The 25893-nt window shown below is 42.3% G+C and overlaps 1 protein-coding gene across 5 annotated transcripts in view; it reads left to right on the top strand.

Annotated features, from left to right (window-relative positions):
• Positions 1–25893, top strand: part of FMNL2 (formin like 2) — a 286160-nt gene that overhangs the window by 216205 nt on the left and 44062 nt on the right. For all 5 annotated transcript variants that reach the window (XM_006125649.4, XM_006125650.4, XM_006125648.4 and 2 more), the window contains exon 10: positions 21355–21429. In XM_006125649.4, the coding sequence (XP_006125711.1) occupies positions 21355–21429 (75 nt within the window). The remainder of the gene's footprint in view (positions 1–21354; positions 21430–25893) is intronic.

The raw sequence follows: 25893 nt of genomic DNA on the forward strand, positions 1-25893 counted from the left end.
GTACCTTTTTATTACATATAGCGATTTCCCATTAATCTGTTCTTAATGAGCTGGAAATGAACATGGCTGGGCACCTGCTCCTGATGAATCATCTTCATGCATCAAGGTCTCAGTGATGGCATCAACCTACCCCTCAGATTAGTGTTTGTTCATTCTCTGCAACATTACCATGGCACAGGACAGGGTGGTGTTTTTATGTCTTACAAAATATTTTTGAAAATACCTGTATTAGAGTAAATATCAGACAGTTACTAAATAAATAATTAATGGAGATTGCCTATCTCCTAGAACTGGAAGGGACCTTGAAAGGTCATTGAGTCCAGTCCCCTGCCTTCACAGCAGGACCAAGTACCATCCCTGACAAATATTTGCCCCAAATCCCTAAATGGCCTCCACAAGGATTGAACTCACAACCCTGGGTTTAGCAGGCCAATGCTCAAACCACTGAGCTATCCTCCCCCCCCAAAAAGGGGGGTGTCAGATTCTCCAGTTTATACCCACTGATATCTTCCCCAGGGAGAGGAGAATTTTCTGCAGGTAAGACCCAGCTGTTTTCTTTCCCCTTTGTACATACTACAGAGTGAGCCAGAGAATTTGGCCCTGAATACATGGAGTCTAAAGGTTTCCCCGTGAGGTTATAAGTTTGACATTTTTATAGGTGCCATACTTAACGTTGTGTGGAGATTTACATTTATAGCATCATAGCAAACATTAACTACTTTGCTAAGGATCGATCTATCTATCTACTGTATATACCTGTAGCATATCTTGTACACAGATGTGATATGATTATAAAGTGTGCATGTGTCTAAAGTTGCCAAAGAGTTAGAATTATTATAAAGTGCCACATCAGAGTGCAACATTTTAAATTCTTTGTAAACTAAATAGATATGAATATAGATTAGAGCTGGACCCGTAATACCCAATTTTAAGCTAATCTTATATGAAAAATTATTTTTGAACTTCTTAGAACTTTTCACATCATTTGTCCTTTAGAAAGAAGCACCTGCTTAGAGGATTGGACAGAACCAGGGTTCTAAAAATCAGAGTAGCTCAAACTGAGTCCTCAAAATCTTGACACCTCATTTCAGCTCTTGAGGCTTTGAGTTAGGAATTGCTCACTGCTATGAGCAGAACTAAGTTTCTTTGTTCAGTTCTTCATAGTTCTGTAATAACAAACCTTAAAGTGTATGTAGAACTACTTACTTTAAAACACTGTAGACATCCAGGGCCCTGATGCAAAGCGCTTTGGCATCAATAGGCCCAAGATCTGGCCTCAACTGATTAATTCTCATAGCATCCTTATTCATCCCCATTTTACAGCTGGGGCAGGTGAGCAGAATGGTTATATGACTTTTCCACCAAAGGAAGGAGAGGCGGGGGAAGGGAGGGAGAATGGCGGACTGGGATTATAACTCACAAGTTACAGATTCCTAGCAAGGAGGATCTATGCAAATCATTAGAATTTGTCTCTGGAGCTCAGTGTGAATAGTTACCTGTTTCACATGGTGGCTAGGCACATGATCCTTGTGCTAACTTGCTATCATACCTATTTCGGATAGCAGTGCACAATGTATAACTTTGGGCTTTTCTTTGTCTGGTTGTCTATAAGACAAGAAACTTTTACTTAGAGATTTCCTGTGCTATAAATGGCATGTGATTCCTTGCCTGAGTAAAAATCGGAGTCTGAGCCTCTATGGCCCTTTTCTGTCAAGCTGAAGCACCCCTAAAGCTGTCAGAGAATACCTTGTCATTACTTCTTAAAGACTCATGCTTCACATCTTTCTCTGATATATAAAGTCAATTTGAAAATAGGCTTAACATTTAAGAAGTACTTGACAGATTAAGGCCTGGAGAACATTATATATTTTTATAGTTTTCTACATTAGAGTCTCTCATTCCTGTGCCATTCCTCTACCAATAATCATTAGCTGCATCAGCTCAACTGCTGCATTCATCCTTGTCTGACAGTCGTCAGGGTTTTCCTTTGATGTAGGCAGGGTGCCATAAAAATGTGTTTGCTGTAGCAAAGGTCTCTCTCAAAAATAACGGTGAGGAATATTTTAAACGATTTTGGTGTCATTACTAGGATTTGTGTAGGGTGTTACATGCTCAGCTGTGCTTTAATTATGTCCTGCCCTGAGCTTATAAAACTAATGAACCAAATTAATCACATTCCTCATCTTATGCATCTTGCACTTATTGTTATATAAGTATGGACACAGTGTAAAAATGGGAGTTAAGCTTCTTTTCTATTACAGTGGCTTTAGTACTGTCTAGACAGAATCCTGATGTCTGTTCACTATTTTGAGAAGACGAATACATAGGAGGGCTAATACTAAGTTATGTAACGTTGGTGGCTTAAGTGTCAACACGTCTTATTTGCTGATAGCCTGGAACAGTAACTCTATTTTCATATCAGGCAAGCAGGAAGGATGCTGATGGATGTTAAGTATCTGTTACAGAAAACAAATTCTTTATTCTTCACACAAATAGCACTTTTCAGCGGCGACTCGGTCTCAATACAATAGACATGTATGAATGAAACTTCCGAATACTCTTCTGAGGTAAATTAGTAAAACCAATATAGATGGGTGAAGTGAGGAGGAGGGAAGTTCAGTGATTTGGCTGCATTAGAGCCAAAAAAAGGATTCACAGAATATTCTGGCCAAGGTGGAATTTGCTGAAATATTCTGAATTAAACATTTTTGGTCAAAAAAGGCCTCTTTTAGAAATGAAGTATTTTTGTAGTTTTTTCCCCAACATTGTAGTGGAAAGGATTAGAGAATTTTTTCATTAACCAAAAACCTAATGTCCAGTCAATAAATAATTTCAATACCCATTTTTATTTTAAAATGAGATTAAATATTATTAAAAAAGTAACAAACATAATAAAAACAATTTTCTGACCTACAAAAAGAAAACAACTTCAACATTTTTTGCAATTATTTTCTCTAATGGAAATCCAAAATAATATATGTGATACCTGTAGAGTCTTTCACCCAAGGATTTCAAAGCACGTGGCAGGCTTTATAATGGTCAAATCCTTGCATTTTTACTGAGATTTTGGTTAAACTCCCCTTAAAGCATTTGACAGTCTGCCTAAGAAAAATGAAGTAAAACTGAATATGGGCCACAGGATTCCACCATAATTAAATAAGCCTCACAGAACAGATTGAGGAAAAGAAAGGTTCACTGATTTGAGCAAGTTAGAAATAGACTCCAATAGTTCTAGCTCCTTGTCTCCTTGAAGCTCGGGGGGAAGGGGCGCGTTGGAGGAGGGTTTTTTTGCATCTCACTTGTGTGGCCCCAACTGACTTTTCTTGGGTCAGTGACCCCTGACTCAAAACAGGTTCCCTGCCCTTCTCAGAAATAAAGACAATGCAGAAACTTTTTGTTTGACATAGTATTTTATTTGAAAATGATGCCTGGCCAACAAACCCCCAATTGGGGCCAAGCCCCCATCTGGCCACAGCATCATAACACTCTTGCACTCCCCTTTCCCCCAGACCCTACATCTGAGCCTATCATACACTGGAACCCCTTGCCTTGAGCCCCTCACATACCCCAATCCAAATTCCTGAACCCTCACATCCAGAAGTCTATGGCTTGCTTAGTACCCTAACCCTACATCTGACCCCAACACTGCCCGGCCTGGCACCCCCTCCCCGAGCCAGTGTTCCTTTATCCATCTCCTCCTGCATCCAGATTTCCTCCCAGAGCTTGCACCTCTTACCCCTTCCCACACCCAAATCCCTCATTCCCACCCCAGAGCCTACACATCCTGTCTCAACCCAGTGAGGTTACGGCTAGACTGCAGGAGTTTTTCAGGATTCCAGAGATATCCCAGAAAAACACTTCTGCATCGAGGGATGAGTTTGTTCTTCTGCGTCTTTTAGTGGAAGAGCAAACATGATCTTTTGGTCACCCCTATATTCCTCTTTTGGTCACCCTTATATTCCATGAGGAATAAGGGGGCTTCCAAAAGAAGGGATTTTTCTGACATTTGGTCCAGTCTAGACAGGCTAAATGTTGGAAAAATCTCTTCCTATAGAAGAATTGGGGGAAAAAAAGCATCAGTATAAGGGTTGGGGTTAGCAAGTGATGGAGAGGAGGAGAATAGAGGGGGTGGGGCTTCAAGGAAGGGGCAGGGTGGTAGATCTTGGCTTGTTCTGTCATTTAAAAAGTGATCTTGGGTGTAAAAAGGTTGGAGACCACTGACATAGGGGAAGCAGTGCTTCCCCTGGGTCTTAGTGCTCAACCGCTCCTCTGTTCCTATCCCTGCACTCACTCTTAAAGGGGAAATGCTGTTTTATTTTAATTTTTTTTTTTGGCTTAATAAGTCCTTTGAGTCTTTTTTTTTTTTTTTCCTAAATGAGTTTTTCTCCCCCTTCAACAGAATTTTTTCCTGGTGGTTTTTTTTGGGGGGAGGGGGGTTGTTCAACCATCTGGCAACCCTATTCATGAGCCCTACACGGCCATATTTACCTGGGCCTCCGCGCTACAGGGGATCACAGCTCCCATTGGCTGCAGATTGCTGTTCCCGGCCAATGGGAGTTGTGATCACCTGTACCTACGGAGGTGCAGGTAAATATAGCGGCAGCGGCCCACCAGGGACTAACCCTGGTCAACCAGTGCAGTTTTATTGCCCACCCCTGGACTAAGGTAAATTGAAGTGGGGAGGGAGATCATATATGTTTGAAGAAACAGAAAATAATTTTGGGTAAGCACATGGTTTGCTGGTCATTTCAACAAGGGGATTGACTTTTCTGTCACACTCACGGGAGTAAATCAGGAGGAACTCCATTGAAGAATCAGAGAGGAACTGAGTCAGTGAGGGGAAGAATCAGGCCTCCTCTGTGATCTTAAATTAGTAAAAAAGGGAAATGATGAAAAGTCAGCAGATGACACTTGTAATTCCTGGCCATTTTTATCATCAGTTTAATTGATTTATACGTGTGTCATTCTGATTTAAATGTCTGACAAGTAAAAAGACTGGAAACCCCGTTGACTGTAGCCTGGTAATGATTGCTAATGTTGTACTCATATTGCCATGGTTCATTTGAATGTTTCATATAGTGAACTCAAAAAGCAGTAGAATGGCACTTGAACCGTCATTGTTTAGCCTTAAACTATTGCAATGTTTAATTTAGATTCAGACATCTGTGATTAAATCATGGGCCACATTTATATTAAACAGTGTGTTTGGATTATTCCCATTGATAGTTGCAATAAGTTAGTATTATAAATAATGTCTGGAAGTATAGCAAATGGACATAGATTTGTTATCCTTTTGAAGTACAGCACTAATTTGTGAGCAGCTTAGTCCTCTCCATTTAAAGATTAATGTTATTTTAACTTAGAAAGATTTTAGTAACTGTTTACTTAGCCAATAACTTGAAAGAAAAACTAATCTTTTCTTCCCCAGCAAACTAGAAGAATGTCAGCCCAATGAGTAAAAAGAGTATTTCTTTAAAAGGGGGTTTCCAGCCTTTTTAAGCACGAGATCACTTTTTTGAATTTAAGTGCAATCCAGGCTCTACCTCAAACCCAAATACCCTTGTTCCGCCTCCTTTGTACCCCTTCTCCAACCTTGCTCCGACCTTGCTCACTCCATCCTTCCTCCCTCCTCCATCTTCCCTCCCTTTTGCCAGAATAGTGGCGGAGGGTTGGGGTGCAGGTTCTGGTCTTGGGCTAAAGGATTTGGAGTGTGAGAGGGGCTCTGAGCTGAGCCAGGGGCAGAGGTTCAGGGTACAGGCTCTGTAAGGGAGTTTGGGTCTGGGGAGGAGGCTGAGGGCTAGGGAAGGGGCTTAAGGTGCAGGAGGGAGGGTGGGGATTCATGACTGGGGCAGGGGTTCAGGATGCAGGCTCCAGCTGGACACTGCTTACTTCAGGTGGTGCAGTGGGTCTAAGGCAGGTTCACCCCTGCCCTTGCCCTGCACCACTCTCAAAAGCAGCCAGCAAACTCCCTCCATCCCAAGCCCTGTTGTGCCCCCTTCATTCTGTGGGGATAGACTACAGGTTGGGAGAATGGGCACCCTGACATCAGTTTGATTTTTAAAAAGTTACCAGAGGGCGTTGCAGTTTTCTGTTACATTGATTTACTTTTTAAAAAGCAAAAATGGAGTCTTTGTTAAGAAAGTGTCAGTTCTGTGGTCAAATTCCAGGCCTTAGTGATTTCAGCACCAATGATTTCACTAGGTAATATGGTTCCTCACCACCATTGCCTCCTTTGCACTGCTCTTCAACACATTGCCTGCATGTTGAGTCCAAGATCAGTCTAGACAAGATTTTATGAATGATTTTTGCTCAAGTGATCACTGAGACAAGACAAGGACTCTCAATTGATTCTAGTCAGCTCTGCCTTTAAACACTGGATGTAGTGTCAGATACATCTACAACACCAGAAGTAAAACCTGTTTCCATCTTTTGTGACTTTGTTAGATGTGACTCACTATCCTCTGCTTAGTGTTCAAGTTATGGTAGACACTAAGCCAGATCATATTAAGTTCAGGTCTTTTAATCATATAATATGGATAACAACATTTCATTCTCCCAGCTCCAAGTCTTAAGTGAATTTCAACCCAAAAGAGCCAAAATTGATCACCTTGACACAGCAAGTGTGTCTACTGATCTCTGTGGCAAAGTAAGATGTCTATATAAATAAGGTCTGCTCCTGAAGCCTTTTCTTACGGTTGATTAACAGATGGCAGTAGATAGCTCATTCAGACCACTGACTGATAATAGTTAGTCACCCTGACCAGTCATTAACCATAGTCATGGACTCACCCTACTCTCCATTGTCTCTCTGATTCTCTGATGACCTGTGACAAAAAAGGAGGGTGGAAAAGGAAACTGAAGGGAGAGACCTCTCTAAATTCACCAAAGAGCAGTATTGCCAACCCAAAAATCACAAGGAACGCCTACACAAAGTTATGAGAATGGTCTACAAATCATAAGATATTTTAAAAATAAAACATGTTGGATTTTTACTGGCCTTTTGTTTGAGTATTTAGGGTTCACGTTTTAAAGCTTTCCTCCTTAGCTGTAAGGCCCAGAAGTATAGGGAACTTTTTTTAAATGAAAGCTGAGATTCCTACATAATTAACTGACTCCAGGCCTTTAGAAAAACACCAAGGCTATGTCTACACTCGCGGCTTCTTGCGCAAGTATGGCTGTTCTTGTGCAAGAATGTGCGGAGCGTCCACACTGCCAACCCGCTCTTGCGCAAGTAAATTTACAGTACGGCGTGGTAAGAGAGGGCTCCTTGCGCAAGAGCTACGCTCTTTTTTTTAACAGGTATAAGCCCTCTTGCACAGGAGCTCTTGCGCAAGAGGGCAGTGTGGATGCTTGGCAGGGATTTCTTGCGCAAGAAAGCCCTATGGCTAAAATGGCCATGAGAGCTTTCTTGCGCAAGAGAGCGTCCATACTGTCATGGGCGCTCTTGCGCAAAAGCACAGCTCGCACATGGCAGTGTGGACGTTTTCTTGCTCAAGACTTCTGGCACAAGAACACTTGTACAAGATGTTCTTGCGTAAGAAGCCGCCAGTATAGACATAGCCCAAATGTTTTGAGACTCATGGTAAAACAGTGGAGGAATTCTTGTGAGCCCATGCTTTGCCCACAGTATAAATAAAAACAACAACAACATCTTCTCCACTAAACATCCTAATGAGATACTGCAAATGGTGAACTGAATGCAACAGCTCTTGATATCAACCTAGTTTTTCAAATTTGAGATGGGTTACCAAGAATCATATATGATAATATGAAATCTTTCCACTCTCAAGTCAGCATATTCACAAAGCACCTATAATTTTGATCCATTTTATATTATTTTTCTCCCAGGGGCAACTGACCCCTCCAGTCCCCTCACTACACCACTGCCCCCCCCCCCCCCCCGCAGATCTATCATCTTATGCATGTGCAAGATCTATGAGAGCCGTCCCATGAATCTGCAGTTAGTGTCTGTGGCGCCTGCTTCTGGGTGGTGTGTCAATGCTGCCACATTCACCTCCAAAGAGGGGGCTTCCCAAAGCAGGCCCTTGCTGCTGCCCCCCAAGGCATCCGCAGGTCCAATCGCCTTCCAATGGGCCCACTTCCCAGGGTTCATTGATCTTGGATCTGGCTTCCATCTCCTCTCCAACCCCCATCAGAACTACTGTGCCCTCCTGGCTTAGGAAAAGAATAAACAGGAGGATTGGAAATTAAGCCACCCTGTCTCACGTCCCCTAGGTAGGGAATGAGCCTACATTAGGCCCCAGCTGGAGTATCATGTCGAGTTCTAGGCACCACATTTCAGGAAATGTGGAGAAACTGGGGAAAATTCAGAGAAGATCAACACAGATGATGAAAGGTCTAGAGAACATGAGATATGAGGCAAGGCTGAAGATATTTGGCCTTGTTTACCTTGGAAAAGAGAAGACTGAAAAGGGACATGAGAGCAGCTTTCAAGTATCTTAAAAGGGTATCATAAGGAAGAGGAAGAAAAAATTGTTCTGCTTGGCTTCTGAGGTTAGGATGAAAAGCAATAGGCTTAAATTGCAGCAAGGGAGGTTTAGGTTGGACATTAGGAAAAACTTCCTGCCTGCCAGGGTGATTAAACACTGGAATAAATTGCCTAGTGAGATTGTGGAATCTCCATCACTGGAGATATTTAAGACCAGGTTAGACAGACACCTGTCAGGGATGAGCTAGGGCAACTCAACTTACAGAACATGCTGAGTGCCTCAACTTAAGTGTGGTTGCATATGCAAGCAAATATATACAAATAGCTTCTCTCGCACTGACAGGCATGAATTCAAAGAGTAAGGCAAGACTATACAACACACAGGCCCCATTTAAGTCAGTTCTGCTGATATTAATAAAATGCAGTATTTACCCGATTTCCACCCATGTGACAGCACTTTTCATGAGCAATGACAGTCCAAGAATTTAACTACTAAAACACATCAACAGATGATCATTACACTGGCTACTTTTTTGTTTTGGCTCCCACTCGCTGGCCACATGTTGATCCCCACATAAACACAAACTGCACCGCGGGGCGCAAACAAACTGCCATGGGCAGCATACCAAGTTATTAATAAATATTTTTAAACCTTTACCTTTTCTCTCTGCTGCCATGTCTCCTGTCCTTGCTCCATCATCTCCCCTGGTGCCTGCTGCCTCCCAACTCCTCCCCCTCCTCTGCTGTCCTGACTCCTGCCCTTCTCACTGCGCTCAGCCCTCCTGCGACCTGCCCCCCTCCACCAGCTGTTCTCTCCCCTCTGTGCCCACTTCTCCAGTAGCCCTACTCTGCTCATGTGAGTTACCCCTCCTCATCCCCTTCTAACACCTCCCTTGCCTCTCTCCTCTGGTGCTGGTCCCTCCCCTGCAGGTGTCTGCCCTTCTGCTTCACCCCAAAATCCTCTGGCACCTGCACCTTCCCTTACCCCTGCACCTTCCTGGTGCCTCCCCCTTCCCTCACTACTCCTGCCCCCTTTGATCTCTTTTTCCCTGATACTCACCCCCTGACTACCCTCTGCCCCATTCCCTTCCTGCCCCTCTGTGCCCTCACACATGCCTTGCTCTACCCCCACCTTTCTCATGCCCACTCCTTCTTTCAAGCCTTCTCCCAGCACCTCCCCCTCCAGCCCCCAATGCCCTTCCCCAAGGGAGACGCTCTGGGGGGCGGGGTGGGAGGACATGCGGGGGGACTGGCTGGGGGAGCCGGGCCTGCTCCGGGCAGAGCCGGGGGGGAGACCCAGCTCCACATAGTGGTGGAGCAGGCTCTCAACTCTGTAACTTGCCGGCCGGCACTTCCGGGTTCAGGGGCGCGGGGCCCGATTCGACCGAATCGGTTGAATTGGCCTAAGGCTGGCCCTGGCTGGCAGTGCTCCTCCTAATGCAACCTAAGATGCCATTAGCCTTCTTGGCTACAAGGACATATTGTTGACTCATATCCAGTTTCTCATCCACTGTAATCTCTAGGTCCTTTTCTGCAGAACTACTAATTAGCCAGTTGGTGCCCAGCCTGTAACAATGCTTGGGATTCTTCCATCCCAAGTGCAGGCCTCTGCACTTGTCCTTGTTGAACCTCATCAGATTTCTTATGGCCCAACCCTCTAATCTGTCTAGGTTACTCTGGACTCTTTCCCTGCCCTCCAGCATATCTATCCCTGCTCTCCCTCTAGCTTAGCGTCATCTGCAAACTTGCTGAGGGTACAATCCATCCCCTCATCCAGATCATTAAGAAAGATATTGAACAAAATATCCTAGAACCGATCCTTGGGCACTCTGCTAGAAACCGACGGCTAACCTGACATCAAGCCGTTGATCACTACCCGTTGGGCCCGACAGTCTAGCCAGCTTCTGGTATTAGAAGAGAATCCCTGTCTGCTTTTTTTTTTATTTTATTTTTTTTAATTTTTGTTTTTTAAGGAAGGCTACATCTACACTGGCCCCTTTTTCGGAAGGGGCGTGCTAATTTTGAAAGTGGGAATAGGGAAATCCGCGGGGGATTTAAATATCCGCCGCTTTTTTTCCGGCTTGGGGAAAAGCCGGAAAAAAAGCGTCTAGACTGGCCCGATCCTCTGGAATAAAGTAGGAATAAGAGATCCTCCGGAATAGGGCTTTATTCCGGAGGATCGGGCCAGTCTAGACGCTTTTTTTCCAGCTTTTCCCCAAGCCGGAAAAAAAGCGGCGGACATGTTTATTTAAATCCGCGGGGGATATTTAAATCCCCCGCGGATTTCCCTATTCCCACTTTCAAAATTAGCATGCCCCTTCCGAAAAAGGGGCCAGTGTAGACGTAGCCGAAGAGTTTAGGTCGTATGGTTTGTGGAGAAAAGCTAGGAAACGTCTCTCAAATTCAGCCAAAGACCTCAAACACTAAATGCCAAATAAAAGGATGCCTGAGTGATTTAAATAAAAGGATGCCATTTTTATCAGTGATTTCAAGAAGCCAGTCTCTTCTTAAGGGCTGATTCTTGAATGCTTGGGGTTGGCAGTGCAGTACATGCAAGTTGATAGGGCCTCCCTCTGTGTCCAGAAGCCCAGACAGAGACCAGGATCCTACAAAAGACATGAAACTGAGTCCTTGTGCTGGGATCCCTTCCCCACACCTGTCCCCGCAAGCACCTGCACCCTCACCCTGGAATCCCGTCTGCCTCCTTCCTCTGCTAACTTCGGCATCCTTGTGCTGGGATCCCCTGCACTGGCTAACTGAAATTGAAAGCCACTGGCCCTACCCTGCTGCTGCAGAAGTGCATCAGTTTGGCTGGCTCACTGGCCGTCGTGGTAGAGGCTTCCTGCACTGAGTGGTGCCCTCTGTGGCTGGGACTGTGTGGGCACTGGTGACCCAAAATATTTCACGGGCTGGATTGGGAAAGTTGTCAGGCCACAGATAGTGCCTGGACTGGGAGTTTGAAACTCCTACAGTAGACTGTTGTAAGAAGAAGAAAAAGAAAGCCTTGTGGAGTCATGACAGAATCACACAGAAAGAAAGAAAGATGTAGAATAGTGCCTCTTTAATTTCTGTGTTTTGTACATCTGCATATTTATTATTTCCATATCTATACAGTGTATGCCGTGAAATATACATGATGCATTCTGCTGGTCCTGCTTGTAGAAAGTCTGTGATTTTTATAGAACTTGAGAGCTTATTGATGTCTTAAGGAAAGGGGAAGAGGAAGCAGTTTAAAATAACCTTGGAAGCACATGCTGTGCTGGTCATTTCAACATCCGTACTGCTAGAAAATGTCTGTAATTGCAAGAACTTTGCTAAGGTTTATATTTTCCAGTATTAGCCTTCAGAAATATTCATCTTCTGGCTTTAATCAACTATTAACAGCATTTACAGCTTCATGCTCAAAGTACTTTGAGAGATTTCAGACATACTCTCCATGGATTTTTCAGAACATCAAGGTTGTTTCCTGGTAGCAGTGGCATTTCTTGTTTATAAAATCTGTATCTGTTATCTTTCCTTTCAATTTATATATTTGTAATGGCTGTATCTGTTATTGCCCTGCCCAGACACAGAGCTCAGTCCCCCAGAAATACATATAATAATGGACAGCCCATAAATAAATATGTTGCTAGGAGTCCGTCTTTGTAACTGTATTTGGGCAAGAAAAACCTTTTTCAGTGTTACAAACAAAAATACCAGGATTCTGAACAGATAGTGGTTCAGCAGCTGTCTCTCATAATACACACTTTATGCCATGGGCCAACAAGCTATGACTCCAAACTTTGAAACCTGGAGTAAGTATCCTTATCACACTGTTTGTGTCTATCTTCTTGCTGCTAAATTAAGAGATGAGCACGTTCTATAATAAAGTTAGATGATTCTCTGTGTAATTGGGTCTTGCATGAGTAGGAGGGGACCCTGCTTCTAGAAGAGCAAATGTTAATTGAATCTTTCACATGCTGTCCATAACAACTTCTATCCCCACACTAATTTGTTGAAAATATCACATGATAATATCTTTTGTCTCTTACCTCTCTGTCCAGGTACTCTACAGAGTGTGCTCAATTACAAATGAATTAAGAACAAGAACAGCTTGCCACACATGTTGCCTTATTTGAACTTTGCTTTTGGGTGGTCTGAATGTGAATTATATCAGTGTTTCTCTTTGACTGTTCTGTGGATGACGCTACTCCCTGACACAGTTTAGGAAGGCAGCAAGCCAGTTCTTGGTATCAAAAAGATTGGGAAACACTGAACAATATGACCTGACAACATTCTGCTGTGATGTGGGCATCATTTTCATTAATCTTCCCATAAGAAGTCTTACTGTTTTTCTCTAGGATTCTATTATACATATGTGCTACATCAGTTAAATAAATACCTCATTAGCATATTCCTATTCCTCATTAAAGAATCCATACTGGATGGTTTTTCAAAAACCAAACTAAACACATTGTTCTCCTGGAATGACACAGACTGATATAGCCTCCGCTGTCTTTTTCACCATGGTTATTTTTTTTATAACTGTGGTACCAGCGTAAGTCTTTTTTCTTGTATTCAGTAACAATGATAAAAGTAAGGTCTTGGACTTACCCGTGCTTCCAATGTAAATGACAGATCCTGTAAATCTTTTCAGATATAAATGACAACATATGATTTTCTGCATTTGAGTCTAATTTTTACCATATTTTGGACATCTGCCAGTCTTTAGGCTCTAGATTGCAACTGTAATTTTGCTCTTTTATGAGATGATACAATTTATTATCAAGGATTTAAGTCACTTCACTGCCTCTTGTAATGCACATGTTCCCAGCACTGCCACATCTGATGACAAAGTAAGATATTTGTAAACAGCACTGCCTCTTGTAATGGCCACAGAAGTGGTATTTTTGTTTCTTCTCCTCCCTGCTGTCCCTTCTTTGACGTCTGCCACTCTGCTCCACTGGGCCAGAGTCATTGGTGCAGTATCTTTGTCAGTTGATTGTTAGGTTGGTAGACTGGAGGCCATTTCCTGGTTTAATATCACTAATTGTAATAATTAGCTTTTGTTTGTCATCATTTTCCCATCATCAGTATGAAATTGTTCCTGTGAAGTCTCCCAGAATTCAGTCCTTGATTGTTTTGGGTTTATGTTATCACTGGAGGATCTTCTGCACTAGCATTATGTTGATTTCCATATACATACTGATGATATATGTGTTTTATATTTAAATCAATTCCAGTTTTTCTGAAATGGCATTAGAAATACTTGTTTGTTTAGAATCTAAAGTTTGGATGAGCCTGACATTTTCTTCCATTCTGTAAATGATTACTGTTTCAGGCAGGGTCTCTGGAGCACAGAGGGTTTTAAGTAAGAGCATCCGTCTTAATGAACTTTTCTCCTATTCAAGTCAATGGAGAAAATAAATGGGAGTTAGATCAGACCCAGTACAAGCTTCTGAAATGAAATTAAATCAGCTGGTGATTCCTCCATTTCTTTTGTGCCTCCACACCTATATGAGTAGGTTTCTGAAATTGTCAGATTTGGGTGTTCTGTTTGTCTGTTTGTGGGAGAGCTAATATTAAATGTCAGTATCTTTAGAATGGTGCATCTTTTGTCCTTCCTTGTCTTTTGTATTTTCCTTTGTCTAGATGCATGTTCCAGAAGAGATGTGGGCCAAAGCAGAAAATGAGGCAGAATTTTTATGCCCTCAGTCTGGCATTCCTTGAAATGTACTAATCATCTGTTCTAATAGACCCATAGTAGGGCACTCCAGGACAGAGTTTTAAGTAGACCAGACTAAACAATGGGCTTTATGTGAACCATAAGCACAAATGATTCCTGATTCTGGCAGGAAACATCTGAGTGGAGGAAGTGGTGTAGCCTGGCCTTAGCCCGGAGCTAGACAAGATATTGGCACATGTTAGCACTTCTTTTATGTCTCTGTGATGGTACTTTGGATTCAGGATGTTGCAGTGCAAGGATCTGGTTCATTGTCTTAAAATATTTTAATGTGAGTCTGAAGAACCCACAAGAGTTTTATCATGTATTTTATTGTATGAATTGCCTACCTTTTCTGAGTGCACTTTTGAGCATTTCATATTTGAGTCTGGATTTTGGCTTTGTAGCACTTATGTTAATAGGCCTCAGAGGGGTAGCTGTGTTAGTCTGTAACTTTAAAAACGAGTAGTTCTGTGGCACCTTAGAGACTAAGGGCTTATTTAGACTACGTGGAACAGTCGAAAGAGGATATGCAAATTCTGCAGGAATTTGCATATCTTCTTCCGATTTCACTTTCGAAAGCACAGCTTTCGAAAGTGAAAGTAGTTTAGAAACCGCTTTTTCGGCAAACCTCCCCCCCCCCCGTCGAATATCTTCATAAACCTCTTTTTTTTTTTTAAACCTCTGCTTTCAAAAGTGCGATCGGAAGAAGGTATGCAAATTTCCGTGGAATTTGCATATCCTCTTTCAACTGTTCCGCGTAGTCTAGATAAGCCCTAACAAAAATATATCTAGTATTGTGAGGTTTTGTGGGTAAGACCCACTTCATTAGATAGTTCTACTCCAGCTCCTCTGATGAAGAGGGTCTTACCCACAAGAGCTCATGGTGCTATATATTTTGTTAGTCTCTAAGGTGCCACAGAACTACTGTTTGTTTTTATGCTAATAGCTTCTTTATTATTGTGACCAATGGTCCGGTGGTGGTCTTCTGTGCCATCCACTATAAAGCAAAGCGTTTCTGGGAGGAAGCAGGAACTTTAACATTCTCCCTTGTTTCAGTGAGAAACACCCTGGAGCAATTGATGTTGTAGCAGTCAGAAGTGTACTGAGGAGTGTCGCAATGAATACTTGTGCTTTGGTCACCCAGTAAGACATTTCATTGTTCTGCAGAAAGACTTTTTGAAAATTGCTTCTTTAGAAAAATCTCCTATCAGCTTGAAAAGTCAGAAAGTAAAGCATAACAGCCACATGAATCATGTTCTAAACATGTTAGTTCTTTCCACACTTTGAGAGGTTCCCTCTCCACTATAAATCCAGTCTACATCAGCCTTCATGTGCATTTCTCCCACTACTTATGACAGCTGCAGACTGGTTTGATTCTAATGTGAAAGAAGCACCAAATAGACTAACTCTATCCATCAGTGCTTGTTTTCATTCAGATCTTTGGCTTTCTTCAGACATAACAGCTATTGTTTTACTAATGTTCAAAATATGTTATGCTTTCAATGCACTGTCATTGCTTTCATTGTACATACTCTACAGAGAATGCAGTCTGTTTGGTACATGTGGTGTTGATGGTTGGGTTGACTCGATGGACTGAAAAGTAAAGTCTGTTTTTCAACTGGTGTAATTTGTTTTGTAATGTGTTTGCTTATTTTATTGTGTGTGTGTGTGTGTGTCTGCTTATTTTAGTGTGTGTGTGTGTGTGTGTGTGTGTGTGTATCTATCATATTTATATTGTATGTATATTTTTATTTTATTGTGCTTAGAGTTTAACTGGACGCATTCAAAAAGATAAATAGCAAATGTAAGAGATGGTATTTAGGCACCGATCCTAAAGTGTTTGGTGTGCAAGGGGACAACTGAACCCACACAGAGGCCCATTGATTGCTTGTTGCAGGATCCAGCAGATTAATCCATTTTAACCAGAATCCCAGCTCTACACTCTTACAGAGGACCCACGTCAAAGGGGATCCCACTGACATCAGGATCTGGCCACAAATGTCCAACTGAGAATCTAGTGCAGTGATGTACACAATGGTAGCAAAAGGCATGTATCTTATTGTGTACCATCAGAACAGAAGGCAAGAAACACTTACCTGTGAGATTTCCCAATCAACGCTAGTGTACCTCCTCATGTCTAGGTTTGGGAAAGCAGCCTGGAATGCCCCCTTCTGCTCTCTGCTCACTCTGTAATAGTCCCTCTTTGAGCAACCTGGACCACTGCCCAAGTCACTGTTTAGTCTTCCCCTTCCAGTCCAGTTACCGTCTCTGGTTGATGTTCAGTACCAACTTGGGCCCTTGTGCCATGGTAGCTGTGGTTGGCAGGGGACCCTGGGAGGAGAGGGGTCTGCAACACTGGGTACTGGCCTACGGATTGAATAACTGGAAGTCTACTTCCCAGTGCTATTTTACCCCCTCTAGTCTCTTGCTATACTCCTTACTCCAAACTGGATCTCAGAGATTGCTCTCTCTATGGATTTCTTCCATGTCCCTAAGGACCTCCCACATCCCAGGGACTGAATGCAGCCTCCTACCCCTGAGGCCCTCCACTGCTTTCAGCCTTCTCGCTTTATATATATTTTTTGTTGTGGTGATGTCAAATCCCTCAAGTCAGGGACATGGCCCCATTGTGCTAGACACTGTAAAAGATGCTCCAAGACACAATCTCTGCCCCAAAGAATTTATAATCTAAGACAACAAAAATAATTATACATACATTAAGTACCAGCTATTGCCACCTGCTCGTAACTTCTTGGGTGATTTCTTATAACCAGGGCAGCAGTGGTAGGTCTCAGGAATAGCTGACATAAGAAATATCAACTCTCGTTTATATGGTATCTTTTATTCAAAGGTCACCCAATGTTAAACAGTGTGTGAAAAGTGCCACTGATAGGGCACTGATTTACACCTCGTCAGAAAAACAGTCTCCAGTAGCACTTTGCCCACTCTCAATGCAGGGGTAATAGTCCAGATTTAACTATGCAGAAAGTGTGTAAACACTACTAGTTCTGGACACTACTAGATACAGACTAGTGACATATATATGACTCCACTAACAGTTATATAGAGCTGTTCAACTTTAAACACTTCCATTCTCACATCACCCTTGTAAGGTGAATTAATAAGTGTTATTGATGTTTTATAGGTTGGGAAACTGGGCAGAGAACTATTTCAGGCCATGCAGGAGCAGGTTTAGGAAGCCGTGGTTTCTTGTGTAATGCTGACATATACATGGGGCTTTGGTCGCAAGGATCAAATCTGGTATCTTTGAAACTGAATTCATAAGCCTTTTTACTGATTGAGCTAAAAAGCGCTGTCTCTTAGCCCAGGCTACGAGGAAGTCAAGACCACTATTAAATGAGGACAGGGTGCCACTCTGAGCAAGCAGAGATTACAATGGTGAATACCACAGTTTGGCTAGGTCGACAAATTTATGTAAGAGAAAATCAATGTAAGATACGCAATTTGAGCTACGACAATTGTGGCCCTAATTGTGGGGTGGTCCCACAGTGGGAGGTTGATGGGGGGGAAACTTTCCTGTTGACTTCATCATGGGGCTCCCCCAGCTTTTGATTTAGCAGGTCTTTACTAGACCCACTCTATTGAACCCCAGAAGATTGATCACCAGAGTCGATCCTCCAGTGAGTATAGACAAGACCCTATGACACCATTTTTTTTTTTGCTTCTGGAAGCTATTGTGAGTATTGAAGGAAGGAGACCATACACAAACAAGTTTTGTCTATCACTAATAAGAACAAGACCTGAAAAACTGGAAGGAAGTGGTTCATTTTGTGAAGATTAACAGCTGACTCAACTTGTAGCTTTGGAGCACTTAGCTCCTATATGAAATAAGTGCTCTTATGTCAGGAGGATTTAATTTCTGCTTCCAGGAGATGGAACTTTAAACAAATGCTAGATAGTTGCCAAAAGTGTCTCCCAGAGCTTCCAGTTAGGCCTCCTCTGGGGACTAGGATTTGGGAAGGCAAAGGGTGTGGCCTTCATCCTCACAAATTCTTAGAATCCTCAAAAACACATTCTAGTCATGCTGAGGTCTAGCCCCTCCATGTTGCTTTCTTATCTCCTTCCTTATGAGCACTGCTTTTCCAGTTATTATCCCACCTATTCCATGTGTGTGCAAGGAACCTCTTTCTGAGTATGGCACAGTTGAGAGCATACTTGGATGCAGCACTAGCAAAGATGTGAATATCAGTTCACTCAGATATTCCCTGCCCCAGTAAAGACACATTATTTACATGAAAACATCATGATGAACCAATTCCTGTTCTTGCTGACCTCACTGGGAGCTTTCCACTGAATTCAAGAGCAGCAGAAATGAGTTTAAAGTCTAAGCAGGAAAAACTCTCTCCCTGGATTTAAGAGTATGCTGGGCTGACACTGACTTCATTAGAAGAGCCCACACCCACAGAATTTGGCATAAAAACATGTATAACTCCCCAAGAAGTTTCATAGTGATGGTTGCCAGTGTTGCAAACATGTAGGGATATAATGTCCAACTACAGTCTCTAAATCTGTGCCTGTCACTACTGTCTTATATACACACAATATATGGTGCCTATATAAATAGCACAGAATCCATGCGTGCAAATGATATTTTCACTTGCAAATAAGCTAGCTAGCTAGATGCCATTTGTGAACATAAATTATATTTTGTGGGAGACATAAATGATTTGCAGGTGCAAAAATGAGCAAGCCAAGTTCCCTTTAAAAATGTGGTCCAGAGGCTAAGAACTACAGTATTAGTGTGAAATAAGTTTTAGTGAATACAGTGATAATATATCATGGTTTAGCTTCTTAAAAGCATTGACAAGCATAAGCAGGCACATCTGAAAAACAGAAATGTACTGGAAAGCATAAACTATATGGTTGTTGACTGGAAACAATTACCTTTCATCATAAATAATTCTTCAAATTGTTTTCTGTGTGCAATCAAATAGATCTATGGGTTCCCTCCCCCCTTTTTCTGGTGTAAATGGTAACAGCTAGATAAATTATATATTCATGTTATCTGTGTACTGATATGTATTCATTAGGGTATTTAACCACATTAATCTTACTGGTTTCCCCTGGGAATCTCATTCTTTAAAACCATTGTTATTTCATTCTCTGCTGTTGTTGATCTGAGTCTATGGTTGTTACACTGGGAATGAATGTAACCCATGATGTTGTTTCATTCAGTGCTTGGAGATACTGGTTCCTAATCTCTGGCATTCATACTTCACTGCAACTTTTGTAGCTGTTGTGCTGTGATCCCCCTCTGGCTTTAGGCTATGATCCTGTAAAGAATTGCACAAGCAGGAACCTGTACTCTAGCAAGCAATCTCATTGATGTTAAAAGGTATTTGCAGGGGACTAAGGAGAGCTTTCTGTGAGCTGCTGTTGCAGCTCACCTACTATTTGATTTAGTTTACATTTACCCTAGTGCTGTGTGCCCATACAACACCGATCTGCCACTTGCACCTTTCTGGATGTTTTCTCAGAGGCAATATTCAGTGCCATGCAAGGAAACCCTGCGTGGTCTTCCCCAAATCTTCCCCACCACTTCTCTATGTGCAGCAGAATTGCTCTAGTTCGTCTGCCAAGGGTGCCCTGACCTCACATGGGAGATGGGCCTTAGAGAAAACTCAAGCTACATTGAGCTTCAAGCCCTTTATTAGAATAAGAGTCCCAATGTATTTCTGTATATCACAGCATGCAAGCTTCAGTCCCAGCAATAGTGAGCCTCTACTCACGAAGAAGGTGTCCTGTGAAGAATATTGCTACACTTGATATGTGTAACTGAAGAGGCTCAATTAAAGGACTTGCTGCATTCCCTGTTGTGTTGCTTAATCGCTGTTCCCGCACCCTGGTACTGAAAGATGCATAAGTCTCTCTCTCTAGGGGCTTGTATATGCTATGGGGGAGATTGATGCTGCTGTAGTCAATCTCCCGGGGTTCAAATTAGAGGGTCTAGTGAAGCGCTCCCGTTGGCACCAGTAGTCCTGCTCGTCATGAGGAGTAAGGGAAGTCAATGGGAACGTGTGCTCCTGTTGACATCCTGTTGTGTGGATGGTGCCAAAACCCGATTTAAGATACTTCAACTCCAGCTACGTAATTAACATAGCAAGCATTGTGTATCTTAAGTCAACTTTCCCTTTAGTAGAGACCAGCATTGCTGAGTTATATAATCTGTCTCATTTGAACTGCTTTCCAAGGAGAAAAGGCTCCTGGAACATAGTTTCTTGTGTTTAGATTCAGAAAGTGCATAAATGGTGGCCCAGATAACACGTCAGCCTTAAGAGATGTACCAGTAGTTGTAAGGGGAAGAATGAGAGGGACATAGGATCTTTCTAGTAACCCAGGTGTGTCTTCCTCATTATGATTGCAGCGCTCAGTCACTCCAGCTTCCTTCACTCTTTAACTTACTTATTGTGTTACAACCGTTGTACATTGTACACGTGCGGCTGCATGTTGGTATAAGCCATTTATATGCTGAGGAATCAGGAGACTGGGATAAAAACTGGAAAAGTAACAAAGTTAGGAGAGGATATAAAATAATACCTAGGCCTCTTTTATCTCACAGATTCTCTCTCCCTTTTGTTGTTTGCTTTTTCCTGCCATCAGCCCAGTTGTTCCGTCTTTTGCCATGTTAGTCACACCAGCTAACATTTACACAGACTTACCAGTGTTTGACTTCCATCACTTCTGAATTGGAAGGAGGATAATATTCATAGTTTTTCACTGTGTAATTTGATCTTCTGCCGCATCTCATCATATTCAAATGTATTGGGGTGGTGGGAAGGGAAAGAATCTAACATGACTGGTTAGTAAACTGGCTAGAGGGCTACATCCTTCTCTGGTGTAAACTGCCATCGTTCCGCTGTCCTCGAAATCACTAATCACACCAGTTTGTCAGCCGACAATCTGGCCTAATTTTATGAAGGGCAAGTAAACATGCAAAGAATTCTTTTATAATTAAGCCTGGGTTCTGATTCTGGCGACTTGCAGCACAGCTGATACTAAGAGTTTGAAGGATCAAAAATGTTTGTGCAGCGAGACTTGTCATGAAGAAAATAGTCAGAATAAGGAAAAAGACCATTGGTTCAAAAAGGATTGTGAATAAGCATGTAAGCTCGGTTTTCATGTTTTTAGCACTCCCTCTAGTGGGTGGTTGTGTAACAGCTGTCCTGTGATTCCTCTGCAGGTTTGTGGAGAGAAACAGCGCTTTGAGAAGTTGATGGAACACTTTCGAAATGAAGACAACAATATAGACTTCATGGTAAGTCTTATTGTCATTAGTAAACTTAAATACTATTTTGCTATGTCCTTTCCTGTTCCCCCATACTCCTTTGGGGCTTACATGTATGTTTCTGTTAATTACGTGTTGAGTATCTTCAAACTTATGTAGCTTCCATTTTTTACTTTGCTCAAATTTTATTATTGATACTCTTAAGCTGTGTTATTGGCTACTGTACTTATAGGCTGTATGTGTGGACTGCTCAATAGAGCATCAGTCTGGGACTTGGAATACAGTATTCTAATCCCAGCTACTCCAGTGATGTTCTGTGAGATTCCCTGTGCCTCTGTCTCCCCTTCTGACCTTGGTCTACCATTGTCTGTTCAGATTGTAAACTCTTACGGCGGGGACAGTTGCTTACTTTGTGTATATATAGTTTTAGAGCTAGTGTTCAGTGGGGTCGTAATCACAGTTGGGGCCTTTCTGTGCTACTTTGACACCATGTATTTAATAATAAAGCTGGCAATTGGCTACAAGGTCCACCTACATGTTAGAGATAAAGTTTGCTTCAGTGTGCTCCCTTTTGTCTAGTTTAATTTCTACCTTTTAGCAACTTACCAGGGGCCCAGATGATCCTTCGTAATAGAAAATTTGGACACTTTTGATATAGTGGAAGGGCTTTTACAAAAATGTCTGCTACTATAACGTCATATGTGAGATCATTGGCAGCATAATTGGAGCACTTGTTTGTAGTAGTGTGCACTGTAACTGGGTGGGAGAATAGTAAATATCTGAAATCCAATATGTGTATAGTGTAAACATGCCAACATCCTCAAACACCCTTCAGATCAGAGCTTATGACTGGGAAGTATGGCCAAGACTCATTGCAGTTGTTGTCCTCTGTAGATAAATATAACACTAGTTTTTACCATTATTGCTTCCTCATTTCACTTGAGCATTTTCAGACACCACTTCCCCTGAAACAGGAGAGAAAATAGAAACATAGCGGAAGAGTGCATTGGTACCCATCCCTGCCAAACTCCAGCTCTTGCATTGCAAAGAACAGGCACAACACAGGCATCGCTATTGCAAGTTTCAGAAAAAGACAGTTTGCCTCAAATGTACCTAATAATCCACTTTTTGGGATGAGAAGATAGTTCTGTGCCTGTGCCCATTCAAGCCTTGCCTTTCAAGCCTGGCATTTCACATAGGGTTTGAACTTCATCATCATGGCAGTGATTTCCAGCCACTACAAATGTGGGGCAAACTCCTGGGCTATGTCTACACTGGCCCCTTTTCCGAAAGGGGCATGTTAATTTCACAGGTCGTAATAGGGAAATCCGCGGGGGATTTAAATATCCCCCGCGGCATTTAAATAAAAATGTCCGCCGCTTTTTTCCGGCTTTTAGAAAAGCCGGAAAAGAGCGTCTACACTGGCCCCGATCCTCCGGAAAAAAGCCCTTTTCCGGAGGATCTCTTATTCCTACTTCGAAGTAGGAATAAGAGATCCTCCGGAAAAGGGCTTTTTTCTGGAGGATCGGGGCCAGTGTAGACGCTCTTTTCCGGCTTTTCTAAAAGCCGGAAAAAAGCGGCGGACATTTTTATTTAAATGCCGCGGGGGATATTTAAATCCCCCGCGGATTTCCCTATTACGACCTGTGAAATTAGCATGCCCCTTTCGGAAAAGGGGCCAGTGTAGACGTAGCCAGTGTGGATAAGTAAAAACAAAATTGTTTATTACTAATCCAATGAGCCTTCTGCTTCTTTTGAAACCTGGGTTCTTAAAAAACAACAGAACATGATGCCCAGTAAAGAATGTTTAAACTATGGTCTTTGGGCTTGTGCAGTAAACAAAATTTTGTGGCTGCTTTCTCCTATTGAAGCCAAAGCAAAATCTATAGTAACTATACTAGGGTGATGGAGCGCTCTGTGGTATACAATATTGTTGTTGTTGCTCTTTGTTAGTGGTATTTGAGAGGCACCTGGAGTACCAGGGAGGGACCAGGGCCACGTTGGAGTAGGCAGCGTATAGATTAAATATTTTCAACTGTTGTCACATTTTTGGCACTAGCTTAATACAAAGATTTGGCTTATGGATAGTCACAAGGGCAATATCCCTACCCGTTCATAGTATAATATGCCTGTAATACAGTGGTGGGCAACCTTTAGCCCATGGGCCATCTGTCAGGGTTTTCAGTGTGGCCCGTAAGGCATTTTGTTGCCATTGCACAGGCACCGGGTTGCCAGATTCTGCTGGTTTCCACCCGTGTGGATTTATTTTCCTATTGGTAATACTAAAGTGACATGCACAGAAAGCAAAGGGCATGTGAAGTGCGGTGCGTGCTGATTGCACACAACATTGATTGTGAGAGGTGCACGCTCCCTCCACATCCAATCCTAGTGCTGCTTTGGTTCAGTCAGCACATGCCACAATTCTAGGTACATAAGCATAGATAGCAAAACTACCCTACCCCAGGAGACCATCTTGATTCCACAATCTTGTGGCCCATTGAGATGAAAGAGGCCACTCATGATGCCCACTCACTGGCCTAGGTTGCCCCTCACAGCCTGTAATGACTCCAGCAATTGCATACATGAAAAAGTAATATCAGGGCCATAGTCAGGGTATTTTTAGCATCTTTTGCTCTAGTTGAGAATCTGGAAACAAGAAGACAGAACCATGTGACCCACCTGCTTTCATAGCCCATTGGGAAGTAGCCAATGTTATCAAACTTTTATGAATATGTATTCAGGCTGGGCAGAATTAAATTTGTATTTTTTCATAATTTCAAGAGAAAACATCAATTTTTATTTTCAAGCATTTTCAGATTTTTATGAATTGAAATTTTTACAATTGTGCAAAATTATTAACTTTAAAGTTTTTTTCATTTTTTATCTATTTAAAATTTTCACAGTTGCAGAAAAATATGGGGGTGGTCAGACAATGAAGGAATCAGATGATAATTATTTAATTGCAGTAGATTTTGAGATAAAAAAGTTAAAGCTTTAACTTTTTTAAAACCCAGATTGACAACATCACATGTCAAAATATACAAAGTAAATAAATACCCTTAAGTCAAATGCTAATAATTTCTCCAGAATCATTTTTCTTATGTTGCATGTCTGTAAACTTGAGTTATTATCGATGGAAAATTTTATGTGCGTATATGGTGAAATTGATGCTTATTGAGATTTACCAATAAAAATAAAATACTGCCCAAGTCGACACTTATGAAGTTGCATGCTGTAAGGGGAAGAGGGTGTCTTTTCTATGTTATATTGGCTGCTTTAAATAGTTATGGCCCTATGTAACTGACTATGCATTAGGGACTCAATCATGAAGTTCTTGTTCGGTCCCATTTATGCCTACCTGCCCCTCATTGCACCATCCCACTGTGTTCTCTCAAAGTGGGGCAGGTTGTCTCTGGGTACTGGAAGGGAGTGTGATGTGAGCAGTGATCCATGCCTCTCTTCTCCCATCCCTCAAGTAAATTGAGCCATTAAATTTTTAGAGATCATCATTGAAGTCAGTATTGAAATCTGGTTGAAATAGCAGAGATGGCTCTGAGTAAGGATTGTCAAGAACTGGCCCAATACTAATAAAATATGTGTCCTTGGGTTGTTTCCACCTACTTTTCCTCAGTGATTAAATACTTGACTGGCCTGCAACAGAAAGATAAAAAATTAATGACAGATGGTTTGACAGATTGAATCCTGGTTCTGACTACCTCCACATGCTGTTAAAAACAGCCTTTGACAAATATGCTTTGGGATTGTGGGGGGAAGCTAGGCCATACAAGATAGAGCCAGTGTGGAGGGTTCTTGCATTTTGGATTGCTGAACCTCCTCCCCTGTACTGTGAGAGTAGTTGAGTTTGTAACATGTGCAAAGGTTCATTAACAAAACACAAGTCAGTTATAGCAGGATGATAAAAAATTATTTGAAAAAATCAGGGCTCCAGGATGCGTTGTTAAAGCTTGAGTAATAATTCAAGTTATAATTGAACATAATCAAAAGAGATTTCTACAGCTACTTGCCTTCAGCTTGATGTCAACCAGAAAAAGATCATGAAAAGGATTCTCCGTTAACTATGTGGTGAAATGCAAGCCATGGTGGGCGTGGTGGTTATGGCTGTAGGTCTGGCTGGGGTGGCACTCCAACAGCCAGGGCAGCTGCTCCTGTGCTCTAGCAGGAGCTCCTTCCCCTTCGGACGTCAGCCCCAACTGAGCTGCTTCTTTGGCCTTTATACCAGGCCTGCAGTTAGAGCATGACCAGCAAGGCTGCGGGGTAGGGGCCTTCTCAGCCCAGCAGGCCTGGTTAGCCTCCCCTCGGCCAGTGTGGGGCCGGGACGCCATGTCACATGTAGACATAGCCTTACTGAACTACTGTAGGGATAGTTCCAGACCATATGGCTTGGGAGCATTTTTGTTTCTTTCATTGTGACTATGTTAGTTCATATGCTGAGTAATGCTTGAAATCTAGAGTTGTCAGGTGTCTGTATTCTAC

This window comes from Pelodiscus sinensis, chromosome 7 (assembly GCF_049634645.1).
Source record: "Pelodiscus sinensis isolate JC-2024 chromosome 7, ASM4963464v1, whole genome shotgun sequence".
Classification (NCBI taxonomy): domain Eukaryota; kingdom Metazoa; phylum Chordata; order Testudines; family Trionychidae; genus Pelodiscus; species Pelodiscus sinensis.